Source organism: Garra rufa, chromosome 9, assembly GCF_049309525.1.
Source record: "Garra rufa chromosome 9, GarRuf1.0, whole genome shotgun sequence".
NCBI classification, from domain to species: domain Eukaryota; kingdom Metazoa; phylum Chordata; class Actinopteri; order Cypriniformes; family Cyprinidae; genus Garra; species Garra rufa.
The window spans coordinates 12,787,257-12,807,148 of NC_133369.1; the positions used below are offsets into that span (position 1 = coordinate 12,787,257).

Consider the following 19,892-nt stretch of genomic DNA (forward strand, 5'->3'; position numbering starts at 1 on the left):
GATACTAACTGGTATTTACTAACTTGTATTTTTGAGAAAAAAGTTTGAATTGCAAGTTTATATCTATATCTACACATGTTTTTAACAAGTGAGGGGTCTGAATCTGAAGGAAGCGGCCTTTTTGATGCAGTTTATCACATAGAGATATACATTACAGCTATGCGGTCTATGATGCAGAAAAGCAAGAGCATAATAATAAAAAGAAAATCATCAACAACCAACACAGTACATCTACTCCAGTGCAATAAATGTGTTTATCCGCACATATTTTTCATGTTTATTATGAATGTTTATGAGCAAGTCTCTAATAATAAGCCATTTTTATTGCAGAATATTGTCAATTTTATGACTTCCTTGACATAATAGCAATTACAGAATAACAAAGGACAATAGGTACCAGGGGAAAATATTTTATATAAATAAATACATAAAGCAAAAGGTTTGTTAAAGTTTTAGCTACACTTTTATGTAGGCAAGAACTGGATGAAGTCAGAGATGTGATAGTGGAGCTCAAGCAGAAAGCTGCATTTCTGAGCTGTCAGCCACAGTGACATGTGCTTTACGGTTCACCAAGCCAAACCAGATTGTGTGTGTGTTTGAGAAGTCACCAGGTGATATAGGGGTTACACAAATCATGTGTCAAAGCACTTTGAGCACTGTGTTGTGTACTGCACGTCAAATATGTGTTTGTGTGTATAATGTCACTGCTGGATGAATAGCACTCAATACACCACTTTCCTGTTACTTTATTTTACTTGTCATTAAAAGTGCACCTAAATCCATCTTTTGAACTGCAGTTTAATCAGATAGTTCAAGATGAATCCACCACCTGAAATCAAATCTACTGCTGCTCAAAAAGCTATTATTTTTTCTCTCCATATTTTCTATCCATTTTTTTTCTTGTGGCGGAGCAAATCTGACACTCATTGCACTGACAAAGTGGTTGGAGAAAGAAAGAAAGAAAATAAAGTTAGAAAAGTGTTTCTATTCTTACTGATGCCAAAAGACCAACCCTGGGCTAATATTACCCCTCATGAATCATCCTAACACTGCTATCATTCATCTTACTCCACAGATAAGCTGAGTTCAGGAGTGAGGTGTAACATTTTCATTACTGAGAATAGGAGGATTGGTAAATAGTGTATTGTTATTTTATATGACCTGATTTGAGGATTTGGTAATCTGTCTGGCCATTGAGAAATGAAGATATCAGCATGCATGACCACACTCACAAATAAATGCCAACTCAAGCTGTTATACATAATCACTCATTCACAGTAGCCCCAGAAAGCAAAGATGTTTAGAAATGTATAAATGCCATTGAATTTGGTAACAATACCAAGCAGCATTTAAGGAAATGCACAAGCACATTTTTCAAACCAAACATTTCATGAAAGGTTTTAAATGACACAAAAATAGATTAGGGTGTCAAAACAAAACAAAACAAAACAAAACAAAACAAAACAAAACAAAACAAAACAAAACAAAACAAAATAAAATAAAATAAAATAAAACAAAATAAAATAAAATAAAATAAAATAATAAAAAAATATTTTAAATTGTACAGAAATAGATTACAGTGTTAAAATAAAATAAAATGAAACAATTCACAAAAGTTTTTAAATTGTACAGAAATAGATTACAGTGTTAAAATAAAATAAAAAGTAAAAATTGAAAAACAAAAAGGAAATTAGTTGAAAATTCACAAATCAAAAAAAGAAATTAGTCGAAACAAAAGCTTTTAAATTGTACAGAAAAAGATTACGTGTTAAAATAAAAAAAATACAATACAATAAAAAGTCAAAATTGAAAAAAGGAAAAGGAAATTACTTGAAAATTCACAAAACAAAAAAGCAATTAGTCGAAGCAATTCACAAAAGTGTATAAATTGTACAAAAAATGTGTCAAAACAAAATAAAATTACATTAAATAAAAAAAAATAAAAAAGGAAAGACTTGAATAAGATTCTACAATAAAATAAACATGAGAGACATAAATAAATTATAAATATGATTGTGAAAAAACTATATATTTTTTATTGAGGGACATAAATACATTTTAAATATAATTGTGATATATATATTAGTTGAATAATTGAATAAGATTCTACATTAAAATGAAGATTAAAATTATGAGGGACATAAATAAAAATGAATATAACTGTGAAAAAAATAATATATATAAATAATATAATATAATAATATATAAATTAAAAAATAAATAAATAATGAAAAAAAGATTAAAAATCAAATCAATACATCAATCAATAAAAAACTAAATAAAATAAAATATTTAGTATAGGCTAATAAATTTGAGTGTGATATTTGTCTAGTATGTACTTAGTAGTATAAAACAGTAAGCGATTGATGTGGACCAAAATGGTAATTTATATAAAGCATTTGAAACCTTGGAAGGTAAAATAAACCAGGAAAGAATCTGAGAGTTGGACATAAATACTCCAGTTCTATCGATGAGGAAATGCACAGAACTTATCAGATGTGGTCAGAGCCTGTAAATAGCCTCACATGAATTACCTAATCAATGTCGCCATGGCTTCAAGTGGCAAACAAACAAGTTTCCTGACATTCTCACCTCAGAATCCTTAGTATCACACACTGAGAGGGGTGAAACTGGCAAAGGGGTCATTCATTCTACATGTATGGAGCTAAATGAGCGTGCTCACGTATCTTTAGAAGAATGTATCATTTTCAAAGGCCTGTGACCTTCAATAAGCAGTTTTTGTCTGCTCACTGACTTCTCACGTAATTGGCCAGTCACTATTGAAGAAAGATGTTATATATCTCACTTTGATAATGGAGTATAGCTGCCAGTGGGGTTGCACTGGTACACAGAACAGAAGAAAAATACCAGCCAAAAATTCACAAATTTAATGAAAATAAGATAAAAATAAAAACTCACCAACTGAATCTCCATCCAAAACATTCTCCATGTGTCTGATCATGGCCTCCAGGTCGCTGTCCTGTGACACACAAGAAGGGGACACACTTTCAGGCTGAAACACACCATATATGTGACCCTGGACCACAAAACCAGTCATAAGGTTAAATTTTACAAAACTGAGATGTATACATCATATGAATTCTCAATAAATAAGCTTTCAATTGATGTATGGTTTGTTATGATAGGACAATTTTTGGTCGAGATACATCTATTTGAAAATCAGGAATCTGAGGGTGCAAAAAAAACCAAAATACTGAGAAAATCACTTTTAAAGTTGTCCAAATTAGGTTCTTAACAATGCATATTACTAATCAAAAATTACATTTTGATAGGTTTACAGTAGGAATTTTACAAAAAATCTTAATGGAACATGATCTTTACTTAATTTCCTAATGATTTTTGGCATAAAAGAAAAATCAATAATTTTGACCCATACAATGTATTTTTGGCTATTGCTACAAACATACCCCAGCGACTTAAGACTGGTTTTGTGGTCCAGGGTCACATATTCCCTCTGGCCTACATACTGTACAGAGACATTATAATATTAGTGGAAATGATAGGGCTGAGAGGGTGCCTTCTCCCTAATGTCAGTCTGGCCACACATGGGTCTCGAAATACAAGTCCTGCAAAGACCATTCCAGATCAATGGGTCTCCTATTTGAAATGATAACGTGACCTGGAGGGGGAAAGTGGCACCAAGATAAAGGCAACCTAAGGGGTTTTATACTCTCTTGGGACATTCACCTTAAGATGAAAGCCTCTAGGATAGACTGAATGAGTCTGAAGCAGGGCTAAAGGTCTATCAGCAACATAATAAGGTGTACTTTTGCCCTTTATGGACCTTTAAAAAAATATTCTCTCCTAAAATATATTTTTACACTCTTGCCATTTTTTAAAAATCAACTAGTAGAAATGCTCAAAAATACATTAACAGTAATCACAGTATTAAATATATTATTTGTACAAAAACCATAAACATTTTCATCAAGATAATTTCCACATCTAATTTACAACAATTCTGAAATAAAACAAAACCCAATATTATTATTATTATTATTATTATTATTATTATTATTATTATTATATTTGACAGTTTAATTGAAAATTATGCACAATTACAATTTGCCACAATTTTATATAAGATCACAACTTTAACATCATTTTTCATTTTTTTGCAAAACATTATGCAAACTATATTATTATTATTATTATTATTACTGAGAATTATAAAACTAATTTATATATTGTACTACTACTACGACTACTAATTATCTTTTATCGATAATAAGTAATGTATAATAATGCTAACAATAATAATAATTTTAGACAAGATGACAGCTTTTTTACATAATTTTTTTTCATTTTTGCAAAACATTATGAATATTTTATCATTAAATCACAAAAAATCTCATTTACAAAAGTTTTGAAATAAAATAAAACCTACTCTTATTATTATTGATAATGATAAAACTATTTTATATATTGTTATAATACTAATACTAATTATTATTATTATTATTATTATTATTATTATTATTATTGATCAAAATACTTAATGTTTGTTTATTATTATTATATTAAAATATATTATGAACATTTCTTAATTAAATTATCAAAAAAAAATTCCCATCTAATTTACAACAGTTTTGAAATAAAATAAAACCCACTATAATTAGGGGCCAAGCACCGAAGGTGCGAAGGCACCTATTGTTTTCGTTAGAATTCTTATTATTATTATTATTATTATTATTATTCTTCCGCCGCAAGTCTATGGCAGCCCATAGAACCGCTTGCGGGAAAGTTGTATAATTTGGCACACTGATAGAGGACCGTCCCAACATTAACCATAGCAAGTTTGGAGTCTCTAACTCAAACTCTCTAGCGCCACCATTTGTCCAAACTTTCACTTTCTTTTTGCTAATAACTTTTGAACCGTAAGCCACAAAATCAAAATTCCAATTTTCCCTGAATCCTTGGGTCATGCCGAGTCGAATGAACACCAAATTTCAAAAATCGTAAGGATTAGTTTTTTTTCTATAATTTTTTGTTTATAAAACCTACTTTTTCGAACTCGTCCTAGACGGTTTGTCTGATTTTCACCAAAATTGGCTCAGATCATCTACAGACCATGCAGGCAAAAAGTTATGGAATTCAAGTTGATTGGACAAACCGTTCTCGAATAACGCGCTATTTAATTCTACGAAAAGCGCGCAAAAATGGATGTAAGGCCATATCTCCGCAACGGTTTGTCGTATTGAGACCAAACTTGGTGTGTGTTATAACAAGCATGACCTGAGGCGTCCTGCAGTGTTTCGTCACAGTGCCACCTAGTGGTCAGGAGATATGAAAAATGGCTATTTTTGCTTATAACTTCTCAGTGATTTGGCCAAAAATCTCGAAACTCATTCCGTTAGATTCGGAGGAGCATGCCGAGTCGAACCATATCCAATTTTCCCAAGTCAGCCATTTTGGGTGTCGGCCATTTTGAATTTAGCTTTAAAATGCTGTATCTTGAGAACGGATTAACGTATCGTTTCGACAATAATTACAAAAATGTTCGGCACCATGCCCTGAATGTACATACCAATTTTGGGGCCAGTGCCACCTTGTGGTCAAAAGTTATAACGAAATTTCTAGAAATGCTAATAACTTCTGAAAAAAATGGCTTATTGTAATAAAAGTGATCTCAAAATATTCCTTGGGTCAGACCGAGAACATTGATACCCATTATGCCAAAATTGGCCTAACTTCCTGTTCGCCATTTTGATGAATGTAGAAAACCTACTTTTTCGAACTCCTCCTAGACCGTTAGTCGGATTTTCACCAAATTTGACTCGGATCATCTTCAGACCATGCTGACAAAAAGTTATGGATTTCGTGTCGATATTCGAAACCGTTTTCATTTAACGCATCAACGAATTTGCAGGTAAGATGCCAAAGCGTATCGGAAGCTGTATCTCTGCAAAGATTTGAGATATTTGCACCAAATTTGGTATGTGGCATTACCACCTCACACTGATTACAGCACATTAATTTGGTAACAGCGCCACCTATTGGTCAAGAGTAATGAAGCATTCATTAACCATTAGTTTTAAAATGAACAAAAATGCTAATAACTGTAGATAGCATTAGCCTATTGTAATAAAACTGGTCTCAAAATATTCCTTGGGTCATGCCGACAACATAGATACCAATTATGCCACAGTTGGCCAAACTTCCTGTCCGCCATTTTGATCTATGTTGAAAACCTACTTTTTCGAACTAATCCTAGACCGTTCGTCCGATTTTCACCAAAATCGAGTCAGATCATCTTCGGACTGTGCTGACAAAAAGTTATGGATTTCATGTTGATAGATGGAACCGTTTTCGTACAGCGCCTCTATAAATTTTAGGCTTGATGTGAAAATGACTCTAAGGCTATAATTTTGGAAAACTTTGACATAATGACACCAAACTTTGTGTGTACGTTTGTCACCTCACACTAAACACACCACATCGATTTGATAACAGCGCCACCTGTTGGTCAAACCTAATAAGCCATTAAATCATATCAGTAGGCGTTCTACATAATTTTTCTGTCGTTTTGACTAAAATCATCCTAAAATGGCTTCTTTTTACTTCTTGTTGCAGTTGGTCTGCTGTTCCTGCCATCCTTAGCTCCTCATTTTCCGCTTTGAGTGCTTGGCCCCGTAATTGCTGCTTGCAGCTATATTTAGGGGCCAAGCACCGAAGGTGCGAAGGCACCTATTGTATCCGTTAGAATTCTTATTATTATTATTATTATTATTATTCTTCCGCCGCAAGTCTATGGCAGCCCATAGAACCGCTTGCGGGAAAGTTGTATAATTTGGCACACTGATAGAGGGCCGACTCAACATTAACCATAGCAAGTTTGGAGTCTCTAATTCAAACTCTCTAGCGCCACCACTTGTCCAAACTTTCACTTTCTTTTTGCTAATAACTTTTGAACCGTAAGTCATAAAATCAAAATTCCAATTTTCCCTGAATCCTTGGGTCATGCCGAGTCGAATGAACACCAAATTTCAAAAATCCTAAGGTTTAGTTTTTTTTCTATATTTTTTTGTTTATAAAACCTACTTTTTCGAACTCGTCCTAGACGGTTTGTCTGATTTTCACCAAAATTGGCTCAGATCATCTTCAGACCATGCAGGCAAAAAGTTATGGAATTCAAGTTGATTGGACTAACCGTTCTCGAATAACGCGCTAATTAATTCTACGAAAAGCGTTCAAAAATGGAAGTGAGGCAATATCTCCGGAACGCTTTGGAATATTGAGACCAAACTTGGTGTGTGTTATAACAAGCATGACCTGAGGCTACCTGCAGTGTTTCGTCACAGTGCCACCTAGTGGTCAGGAGATATGAAAAATGGCTATTTTTGCTTATAACTTCTCAGTGGTTTGACCAAAAATCTCAAAACTGGTCTTGTTAGATTCGGAGGAGCATGCCGAGTCGACCCATATCCAATTTTCCCATGTCAGCCATTTTGGGTGTCGGCCATTTTGAATTTCGCTTTAAAATGCTGTATCTTGAGAACGGATTAACGTATCGTTTCGACAATAATGACAAAAATGTTCGGCACCATGCCCTGAATGTACATACGAAATTTGGGATCAGCGCCACCTTGTGGTCAAAATTTATAATGACATTTCAAAAAATGCTAATAACTTCTGAAAAAAATGGCTTATTGTAATAAAAGTGATCTCAAAATATTCCTTGGGTCAGGCCGAGAACATTGACACCAATTATGCCAAAATTGGCCTAACTTCCTGTTCGCCATTTTGATGAATGTAAAAAACCTACTTTTTCGAACTCCTCCTAGACCGTAAGTCGGATTTTCACCAAATTTGACTCGGATCATCTTCAGACCATGTTGACGAAAAGTTATGGATTTCGTGTCGATATTCAAAACCGTTTTCATTTAACGCATCAATGAATTTGCAGGTAAGATGCCAAAGCGCATCAGAAGCTGTATCTCTGCAAAGCTTTGAGATATTTGCACCAAATTTGGTATGTGGCATTACCACCTCACACTGATTACACCACATAAATTTGGTAGCAGCGCCACCTATTGGTCAAGTGTAATGAAGCATTCATTAACCATTAGTTTTAAAATGAACAAAAATGCTAATAACTGTAGATAGCATTAGCCTATTGTAATGAAACTGGTCTCAAAATATTCCTTGGGTCATGCCGACAACATAGATACCAATTATGCAACAGTTGGCCAAACTCCCTGTCCGCCATTTTGATCTATGTTGAAAACCTACTTTTTCGAACTAGTCCTAGACCGTTCGTCCGATTTTCACCAAAATCGAGTCAGATCATCTTCAGACTGTGCTGACAAAAAGTTATGGATTTCATGTTGATAGATGTAACCGTTTTCGGATAGCGCCTCTACAAATTTTAGGCTTGATGTGAAAATGACTCTAAGGCTATATCTTTGGAAAACTTTGACATAATGACACCAAACTTTGTGTGCACGTTTGTCACCTCACACTAAACACACCACATGGATTTGAGAACAGCGCCACCTGTTGGTCAAACGTAATAAGCATTAAATCATATCAGTAGGCTTTCTACACCATTTTTCTGTAATTTTCACTAAAATCCTCTCAAAATTGCTTCCTTTTCGTTATTGTTGCAGTTGGTCTGCTGTTCCTGCCATCCTTAGCTCCTCATTTCCGCTTTGATTGCTTGGCCCCGTAATTGCTGCTTGCAGCTATATTTATTATTATTATTATTATTTTTATTGATAATGATAATACTAATTTATATATTGTTATATATACTAATACTAATATCAATATAATAATATTAGTTATATTATTATTTTACAGTTTGTTTGAAAATTACACACAATTACAACTGCCACAATTTTATAAAAGATGACCACTTTTTTATATATACTTCTTGCATTTTTGCAAAATATTATGAACCTTTAATCATAAAATCTCATTTTACTAACAGTTTTCAAATAAAATAAAACCCACAATTGTTATTATTATTATGATTGTTATTAATAACAATAATAATAATTAATATGTTGTTATTATAACAACAATTATAATATTATAATTTATAATTTATACAATTATAAATTATAAAATATATATATTTTATTCGACTTTTTTTGCATAGAAAATTTAAAAGTTAACAAACCATTTTTTTACAAATAAAATATGAAAATGACAAATATTTCACTCTACATTTAGACTATCCTGGTTTTAATGCAATGCATTTTTTATGCTGGATTTTATATTTTAATATTAAAGGTATGGGTCTGGGATATGGATAAAACAATAAAAATATATCCATAAAACTGCATTTGAAAATAAGCAAACATAAAAGTGCCTACGCATGAAGAAACAATATTGTGAATGGAAAATCATATTCAAACTGCAATTGGTTTGCAGAAAGCGGGACCTAGCTTATTGTGAATAAGACACAAGTGCATTATGGTAGAAGGCATAGACCTTTGGGCAGTTCAAGGGTATCAAGTCGTGCCATCTGTGCAAAGCATCAAAATGAAAAAAAAAAAAAAAAATAGTGGCGCAGAAGGACCGGCTATGTATTATTCTGCTATTTACAAAATGCAATTCTTCTATCCGCAATTCCGGGGAATCTCAGCCGGCCACGGCTGGCAGCACAAACATCGCCACCCTGCTCTTACTGTGAGCCAGCTAATTATCAAATATCCACTGGGGCAGAAGTCTATTCCACTCTCTCTTTTGGTTTCATACTTATACCATCACGGTTCAGAGTTTTTTTTCCCTCCCTCTCAATGGTGACAAATAGTTTTAATCTATCTCGGCTGGCCTGATCGAATCGTGCAGAAGCCCGGTATTGGATTGCCACTTTAAGAGTCTGCTGAGGTGCGTAGCTCGTGATCTCTTGGGAGTCCAGATGAGCCCCTGGCTCTTTCGCACCTGATCTGAACGTATGTGTTTGCTGTTGTGCTGCAAAACTCAAGCACTACAAAGTATCTGCAATAATGAGTTCGAGCTTGGCTGAGAAACCCTCTATGGGCAAAATGCATTTGCATAATGCGGACTATAATACCGCAGACAAGTATCATATTACCTGTAAGTTAACGATTACCTGTGGACTCGAGTGCATGTGAGATAGGACTGAATTCATCTTATTCTATGCTTCATAAACAGATGATCGTGTCAATGAGGGCTTATTAAGACTTGAGGGTGTCTTTGAGTTTAGTGTGTGAATAATTCAAAAAGATACTGGAAAGAAAAAGAGGATACTTGAGGAACATCAAACCAAAAGTGTCCTTGAGGATGGAAGGAAATTTTGCATTAGCATATGGCTAGTTGATGCAGTTTATGTTCAGATGTACACTGTATGAATGTTTGAAGGAAAGTGTAAGTAATTGGTCACAATTTATATGTTTTTCACCATTTAATAAAACCTTGCTAACGTCACTCTAGTACTTTATAATAGTACCAAGAAGTACAAGTCTGGGGTCGTTAAGATTGGAAGTAAGATGACTTTTATGATCAAAACAGTAAATATGGTAGTATTGTGAAATAATATTATCTAATTTTAAATAACTGTTATTTTATAATATTTAAAAATGTAAAATATCATACGCTACCATTCAAGATTTTTTATGTTTTTTTAAAGAATTCTCTTCTGCGCACCAAGCCTGCATTTATTTGATCCAAAAGACAGCAAAATCAGTAATACTGTGAAATATTTGTACTATTTAAAATAAATGTTTTCTATTTGAATACATTCTAAAATGTAATTTATTCCTTTGATTTCAAAGCTGAATTTTTAGCATCATTACTCCAGTCACATGATCCTTCAGAAATCATTCTAATATTCTGATGCTGCAAAAAATATTCATTATTATGCTAAAAACCTTTTTCAGGTTTCTTTGATAAAGAACAGCATTTATCTGAAATAGAAATATTTTGTAACATTTTACAATTTAAAAAATGTCCAAAAGTACATATATATTCATCTTTTCAACTTTTTTTTCATTTATTCTAAAATAATAATAATAATAATAATAAATAAAAACCCACAATAAAAAAATAATATTTACAATAATAATAATATAAAAATATAATAATTATTATATATATTATAGTACATAAACTTTTATTTTGAATCGATTAATCGCGTATAATTAATTTTGCAGCCCTACATCAATGTTTTGCTGCTTAATATTTTTTTTGTAGAATTTTTTTTTACAAATAAGTAGTCCAAATGAACAGCATTTATTTGAAACAGAAAACATTTGTAAAATTATAAACTACTTGCAATAGTATAAATGTCACTTTTGATCAATTTAAGTGTTTAGTTTAGTATTTAATTATGTAAATACACTGTATATTATATATATATGTATGTAGTATATGTATGTGACCCTGGACCACAAAACCAGAGTCCATTTTTATATTTGAAATTGAGATAAATAAGCTTTCCATTAATGTGTTTGTTAGGATAGGACAATATTTGGCCGAGATTCAACTATGTGAACATCTGGAATCTACGGTGCAAAAAAATCTAAATATTGAGAAAACACCTTTAAAGTTGTCTAAATAAAGTTCTTAGTAATGCATACTACTAGTCAACAATTAAGTTTTGATATATTTATGTTTATAAATTTGGTAGCTTAATTTGTATAGCGTAATGAAAAAAGTGTATATTTCACTGTAAATTATTATTATTTTTTTTTCTGAAATATTTTCTTTTAGTTTAGCAGCACAGAGTTAAATCTTCTTTAAATGTAAATATCACAGTCACACAAGCTGATTGACAACAGCTTCTCTCGAGCGGTGGATCTCTCCTCACCTGTCCACATGTCTGACAGGACGGGTCTGTGGGGAGATTATCCTCTGAGTCTTCCTCTCCATTTGAATCTTCCTCCGAGCATGACTCAAACTCATCCACGGAGTAAAATGCCTCGGCCGCCTGAGGATCCTCTGGGATTGCTAAAATGATAAAAAAAAAAAGCAAAGAGTCAACCGATACTCAGAACTGTTGAGCAGTGTTTTGATATGACAGGTACCCTCCATCATTAACACTTTACATTTTCTGCTTGATGGCACTGGGACAATGCGAATGGATCTGTGCCAGTTTCATGTCTGAAAGAGAAAATAACCAACAGAATACCTCCACACCGAACACATGTGAACAAATGAACACCGACAACCTCTATCACACACACACACACACACACACACACACACACGGGTTCCTGGGCCTGTGACCAAGATGATTACACATGCCTCTGATTATATTAGACAGCTTCCAGCGACTGGACCTACACAATCGGAGACACAAAGATGGCAGGAGAGATGGAGGGTGTTAGAATGTACTCGATGGGATTTACCATTCACTATCTCAACAGTTTCATTTTCTTTTGTAGAGCTCTCCACCTGAGAACTATCCAGTGGTTTGAAAGAGAACAGTAATGCGTCAGCATGTACACCTGTATACCACAAACAGCTGCCTTACAAGACCAACAACAAGGGATAAAATTCCGACCCAAGTGCGAAAGGGACAGATGCCATTTAATACCAAGAGGTTGTTGGATGCCATTTATTACCAAGAGGTTAACTTAGCCCCTGCTGGCAGATGTTGTAACTGCAAAAGAAGAAAAAAGCATCTTTCTGTAATGTATTCTGATGAAATATATATATATTGCCGCTCAAAAGTTTGGGATCAGTAAGATTTTTTATTGTTTTTTAAAAAGTCTCTTATGCTCATCAAAGTTCTATTTATTTGATCCAAAATCAGAAAAAAGTAATACTATGAAATATTAAATAAATAAAAAAATAATAATAATTTGAATATACCGATTTATTACTTTTATTATCAATGTTAGAGCTGTGCTACTGTTTTCATGATTCTTTGATGAATAAATAGTTAAAAAGAACAACATTTTTTTCAAAATAGACATCTTTTCTAACAATATAAGTCTTTACTATCACTTTTTATCAATTTAACACATCCTTGCTAAATAAAAGTATACATTTTTTTCAAAGAGAGAAAGAACGAAAAAAAAATTACTGACCCCAAACTTTGAACAAGGTGTTTATTGTTAGAAAAGTTTTCTATTTGAAATAAATGCTGTTCTTTGTAACGCTTTATTTATCAAATAATACTGAAAAAAGTAACAGGTTACAAAAAAAATATTGAGCAGCACAACTGTTTCCACCACTGATAATAAATCAGCATTTTAGAATGATTTCTGAATGATCATGTGACACTGAATACTGGAGTCATAATGCTGAAAATTCAGCTTTGCATCACAGGAATAAATTATATTTTAAAGCATATTAAAATAGAAAAGCACTATGTGTACTGTATATTTCCATTTTTTCTGTGAGTTAATAACCTGAGAGGCTAATGTTCTACAACACCATACTCTATTTTTTAGTCCTGTCTAAACTGGTAAATTGCTGCACCCCAATGAAAGTGCAACCTGCAATTTAGAATTAAAGAAAAGAGCCCTGGGAGCACATTTACAACACTACAGCCGTGTTTTTTATCCAGTAAAGAGGATTAGTCATGACAAAGAGCAGAAAGAGCATTCTACTGCATCACTGTGCAGGAAGCCTCTGTGAGTCAGCTCAGTCATTTCAAATGATCATTTGTTCAGACTTCAGTCCTGCCTCATTGACTCTGCTCATGTCTGTTTTATACAAAAATCTCATCAAAATAAAGTATGGCCTATGAATACGAACTTTAGGGTGTACTGTGCCAAAGATTGTAAAAGTGTGTATTTGTCTGAGACATACACTATCATTTAGAAGTTGTTTTAATACTTTTATTCAGAAAAGGATGCACTGATTAAAAGTGACAGCAAAGACTACTACTGTACATTATTACAAAGGATTTCCATTTTAAATAACTGCTGCTCTTTTGAACTTTCTATTCAAAGACAAAAAGTATCACCATTTCCACACAAATATTAATTAGCACAACCAATTTTAGCATTGATAATTTATAATAATGGTTCCAAATTAGCAATCAAAGTTGTGAATTTACCTTATGTGCAAAATTGGAATATCGAATAAAACATTTCCAAATCAGAACCGTTTTCATCGGAGTGAAAGAGAAGAAAAATATCACTTTCTGATAAACTATCACTAACTAAGAAATGTAGGAGAAGCCACTCAATATAATAATTTGCATTTATTAATATTGCAGCAAGCAGCGATTATTGGGGTTCAAATGCTTTAAGGCATTTAAACATAAAAAAGACATAACATATTTGACATAGACATATGATGTTTTTTAATGTTTATGACTGCTATAGCACCAGCCCTCATCTGATCTCCCTATAACTTTGCATTCTTGTTTGAAATCACCTGTCACATGTGCTCACCAGGTTTTGTGAAGTTGAGTTTTCTTTTAGGCTTTATAGGCTATTGGGAATATTTGGACAGGCCCGTTTTCTGAACAACCACATTATAGCTTGCTAAAGGTAAATTTAAACTTTTTTTGAATAATTATTGACCTAGAGAGTCCAGAGAATTGCACTGCAGTGTTTTCTCCATATTGCGCAAAAAACCCAGGACTACTTCGCAAAAGTAGGTTTTTTACATTTTCTCAATCATTTAACAAACAATTCAATTAATAGTAGTCGTTCACGAGGTAAAGCTGTTCGTATGATATAAACGTGTGTGTGTGTGTGTGTGTGTGTGTATGTGAAAAACCATGCAATATATAATCAAAATATAATAATTCACATTTACAATATTGACCCACAGTGGCCGAATTCTTTCAAATTTCTCACAGACCTTTAGGGCCATGAATCAATCAGGTCCACAGAGTTTCATTCTGATTGACCTGATTTAACCTGGTCTAATAGGTGCTTAAATGTCGACTTTTTTGAGATACGCAAAAGTCACTTATAAGTCCTTATAGCCACTTGTGACACTTTGGACCAAGACTGTGTCTACCCATTTTCATGTTAATAGGACAAATGGGTGTGTAGTTATGGCCATTTTTATGCTTTTTTCCTCATATAGCGCCACCAGTCTTAGTGATTTGACCTCAAATTCAGCGCTTACATATGCGTTGTTGAGTTTGGTGAAGATATCTCATTCCAGTTAAATGTTATAGCTGTTTTAGTAAAAGCGTCCCTGCCCCTTTCAAAAGTTTTGGCACCCCTTTGTGACGGAGAGTCGGAAGTTCAACCTTTTTTTTGATAATTATTGATATTCACTGTCCAGAGAATCTTCCTGCACTGGTTTGGTTCGAAAAACCTAGTATTAGTTCGCAAAAGTAGATTTTTTCACAAAATGTCATACTTTTGATCACTGTAGCAAGCCTTGGTGACATAGATGGCGTGAGTACCATCATCCCTCCAAGCATTAAGTCTTTAGGACTTTGGTTGGTTTAGTTTGGTCTGCCTGATCAGTTTTACATGGAGATTGCTGATCCTTGGCCATTCAAACAATTACATTAGGGTTCAGTGCCTCAGAGCAAGCAAACGAAACAATAAATGCAGTCATCGCTTTCGGAGGTAGATGCCTGCTGTTTGAAAAACGCAGTTGTGTAAGACAGTTTTGGGAAGCAATTCTACAGAAATACTTTGATGACAGACTTTGCTCTGGCATTTAAGAACAATCATAACATTTCAGATGCTGGGCAACAAGATTGGTCCACTGATTAGTCAGGTTGTGCCATCCCACAGCGCAAAGTCGCATGACTTTTTTAATGCGCATGGAGGCATTTATTCTGTGTTTATTCACATAAAGTCAAAAACCACCCCAAGTGAGATTAAAAGCATTTTTGGTGAATTAATGGATTTTTCTTCCCAAAATTTGGTGTTTCCATCACTTGTTGCTGATGCAATACTTACAATATCAGCTTTTCCATCACAGGAATATATTGTTTTATAATATAGTAAAACAGAAAGCAGTTCACAACATAACTGCTTTGATCAAATAAAGCCTTGGTAGTGTACTTTAAAAGGGATTCAAACAAACACAGGGTAGGATTTGTGTAGCCACATTGCAATGTTTACTTATTGAACGTACCATTTACCATTTAAAGGGATAGTTCACCAAAAAATGAAAATTTGATGCTTATCTGCTTACCCCCAGGGCATCCAAGATGTAGGTGACTTTGTTTCAGAAAAACACAAACAAAGATTTTTTACGAAAACCGGTGCAGTCTGCCAGCCTTATAATGGACGTAGATGGGCACCAAACCTTTAAAAGTAAACAAAAACATGCACAGACAAATCCAAATTACACCCTGCAACTCATGACGATACATTGATGTCCTAAGAAACGAAACGATCGTTTTTTGTGAGAAACTGAACAGTATTTATATCATTTTTTTTACCTTTGATTCACAGCCACGTCCAACTGTCATGAGCACCAGATTAGCATCAGGCTCGTTACATGTGCACACGCTTTGGCGTAGAATACACAAACGCCGTAAGGGGAAATCAGTGAAAGTCCTGGATGAGTTTGCGCAAACAAACGTAATCTTTTAGCTTTAAATCGGTTTGAACAATCAGGATACGCGCAAGTAATTACCATTTTGAATAGCCGCTATACCCACAATCTCTGTGCACTGTGTAAACAATGAGCGTTGTATACATGCGACAGATCGCTTCCGGTGTTTGCATATACTACGCCAGAGCGCGTTCATATGTCACGAGCCGGATGATGAGCTCGTGGTCAGGACAGATGGACGTGGCTGTGTATCAAAGGTAAAAAATAATATAAATACTGTTCAGTTTCTCACAAAAACCGATTGTTTCATGTCTAAGGACATCAATGTATCGTCACGAGCCGCAGGGTGTAATTTGAATTTGTCTGTGCACTTTGTTTACTTTTAAAGGTTTGGTGCCCATCCACTCCAAACCTTTATTATTTGGCTGACAGACAGCACCGGTTTTCGTTAAAAATCTTCGTTTGTGTTCTGCTGAGGAAACAATGTCACCTATATCTTGGATGCCCTACGGGTAAGCAGATAAACATCAAATTTTCATTTTTGGGTGAACTATCCCTTTAACAAGATACAAGACACAAAAGTAAAATCTTTTGTTAAACATTTGCCACTCTGTATTATAGCAAAACCTCTAATCTCAGTTTGTTCTAAAGTAGAGAACTGTGGGTCATCCAAGACTAATTCTAAATTAAATCCTTATTTTACATTAGAATAAATTAAAATGAGTTTTAAATGGAGATAAATGAAAAGGCCTATGGATGACAGTCTGCATTTTTCAGAGAACTAACTTTATTGATTTCAATTAGTGATGTTAATGACACACTGAGACGTTTAACAACGATTAAACAACCATTAGCTGTTTTCTCACCATTCACTTTATGCTCTCTTAGTCAAATACTGAAATCAGTCTCAACCCTGGGGTCAAGGTTTTCTAATAGTGCCCTGGCAAATGACCCTTATGACAAGTATAACCACAAATCTTCATAAACCCATCCATACAGACAGACAGGCAGACAGACAGACAGATTAACTGTGGTGAAATCACTGTAATACATGGCCTCGTGGCTTACTGCTTTATTAAACTATTGTTTCTTTTGATGCAGTACTCTATTATATGTACTCTAATTAATAATACTAATAGTAGTGAGGTGCACATACAAATTAAAGAAAGCCATTTACAGACTGGAGACAATTACGCTGACAAGGTCTGCACATAATGTGCTTTCATTGTCAGAGTTTATTCATTTGAACGGCATCTTTCCAAGGCGCAGAAGTCCCTGGTGTAGTCATTATACTTTAACTGCAGACATGAGCAGAATCACTCCGTATGTTTATTTACTTCCAGAACTCCAGAAGAACACCAGAAAGGGCCATCTGAGTCCTTGAATAACATGCTAATATAAAACTATGAACTCTCAAAATGACAGGAGCAGTAAAATAATGATGTCTGAATAAATATTCAATCCCAGAAGAGCATTTACCTTTGTTTGTGATGAGCACGGTTAACCTGCTCAGGGTTTCTGCTGGGCGACTTTAAGTAAATGATCCAAAACATGCATGATTACTTATTTAGCATTAATTATGCATTATTCATTCGCTGAGACTTGCCTGCCTTCGAGATAACTTGAAGTACGAGGTTTTATGGAAGCTAAATAATAAATACATTAGCGAAATTTAAGGAGAGATTTGACTCCATTAATTCCAAACCTAGCAGCAATGCATCACTTCTTTAATTTTTAATAATAAAGATCCACACACTTACACACTGCACACTTTTCTTTCCCACATATTCCCACTTACAATAACGTAATATTTCAGATTCACAGTGATTGCACCCCCGGCGTCCTCTATCGATAAATCACACCGTGTGGATTCTCCCCGAGTCGTCTAAGAGCACAGCTGTGGCTCTGCACTCGTTTGAAAACATCTCATTTACAGAGGAATCTAAAGTGATTAGAGACGGGAACTGATACATAACCTCTCAGGACTTCCTGAAAACACGTCTCTGAGATTTATCATCTTGATACCAAAACCCGATTAAGGAGGCGTTTTGGCCATAACTTATCTTTCCCTTGATGCATATAATGACGCTGGTAAAAGAATGAGTCACTGAAAACCAGCAATACGCCAGATCAGACTCTGCACATATTCACAGCCAACGCTAAATTACAGACGTTTTTAAAATCTGGTTATCGGCCTCCACACAAATATTAACTTAAGCCAATTGTATCATTTAGCAATGATGCAAATGAGCACCAGCAAATGACAGGTCATCTAAAAACAAATATGCCTAACATAAATACAAACCATTTCATATGCAATCATATATAGAATAATTTTAAAAACCTCTGAATGTCACTGAATTAGATAACAATATATCAACCAAGTGGCATCTGCAAACTAATGAAGCTATAGTCAAACTATTTTCAAAACTATCTTCACTTTCCTGAGTCATTTTGCAAGAACCAACTTGTTTCAAGGACTATGTCCGAAACCTCAAGCATCTGCCGTACTGCCCATCTGCTGATGACTCAACAGGCAGTGTTTTGTTTACAGACACCTCCTACGAAAAGTGATTTCCAAGTGCAGTTTAGACCAGAAAAGAATTTAATGACTACAATCATTATTTTTTTCAGTGGAAGTGGAAGCAAAATGACAATAAGATATTTATGAATTAAATTCAATCAATCCATCACTCTAAAAAATGCTGGGTTCAGCCTGTTTATTGAGTTACTTTTAATATTATTTGTTCTTCTGTAACTAAGCTGCTGGGTCATTTTTAAGGCCGAGTTATTTTTTTTCTACCCGACCGCTGGGTTAAGCCTGTCTCTGACGAAACAACCCAGCTGCAGAGTTACAGTCAGTATGCAGACTTTTTGCATCAGTTCTCATCAGTGCTGAATTGGTGCACTTCCTTAGTGAAATAAAGGTTTGTATACATTTTGTTTCATTTATAAATTCTTTACTGTGCTGTAAATAATTTTTTATGCAACACAACATGCAAGGACGAGATGTCAGCTGCGTCAGTGAGCGGTCATTTTGAATGATGGAAACGCATTTTGCCTTGCAAAACATAAACTGGTTTTATTCATTATAATACTGAATTTTATTTAATTTGACGTTAAAATATGTCATCTAATCTCAGTGCTGTTTATGGGCAGACTATGGAGTCTTATATTTACCCAGCGTTCGGGTGCCAAATAACCCAAGTTGGGCTTGTTTTTAACTCAGCATTTTTAGAGTGCAAGATGCAATTTTATACCTTCCAGCAGTTGCTGAACCCTATGTGCATGGTTGTGGGATAACAGAAAAAAAACTGTTTTCATAAACAGGCTATGACTAAAATAACAGATTTTTTTGGATATGTCTTGATGCCTTCTCACCTCCTTATAATGCAGTATTTTTCAGGTTTAGGACACAACCAAGGTCATTTTAGTGGATGCATAAAGTCAGTTCAGTTTTAGAG

General features: G+C 34.1%; 1 protein-coding gene across 1 annotated transcript in view; it reads right to left on the minus strand.

The window, feature by feature from the left end:
• The window catches only part of nek11 (NIMA-related kinase 11), an 81,595-nt gene that overhangs the window by 15,401 nt on the left and 46,302 nt on the right, over positions 1-19,892 (minus strand). The window contains exons 12-13 of the mRNA XM_073847730.1: positions 11,801-11,940; positions 2,920-2,980 (exon numbers count right to left, since the gene is read on the minus strand). Coding sequence (XP_073703831.1) covers positions 2,920-2,980; positions 11,801-11,940 — 201 coding nt within the window. The remainder of the gene's footprint in view (positions 1-2,919; positions 2,981-11,800; positions 11,941-19,892) is intronic.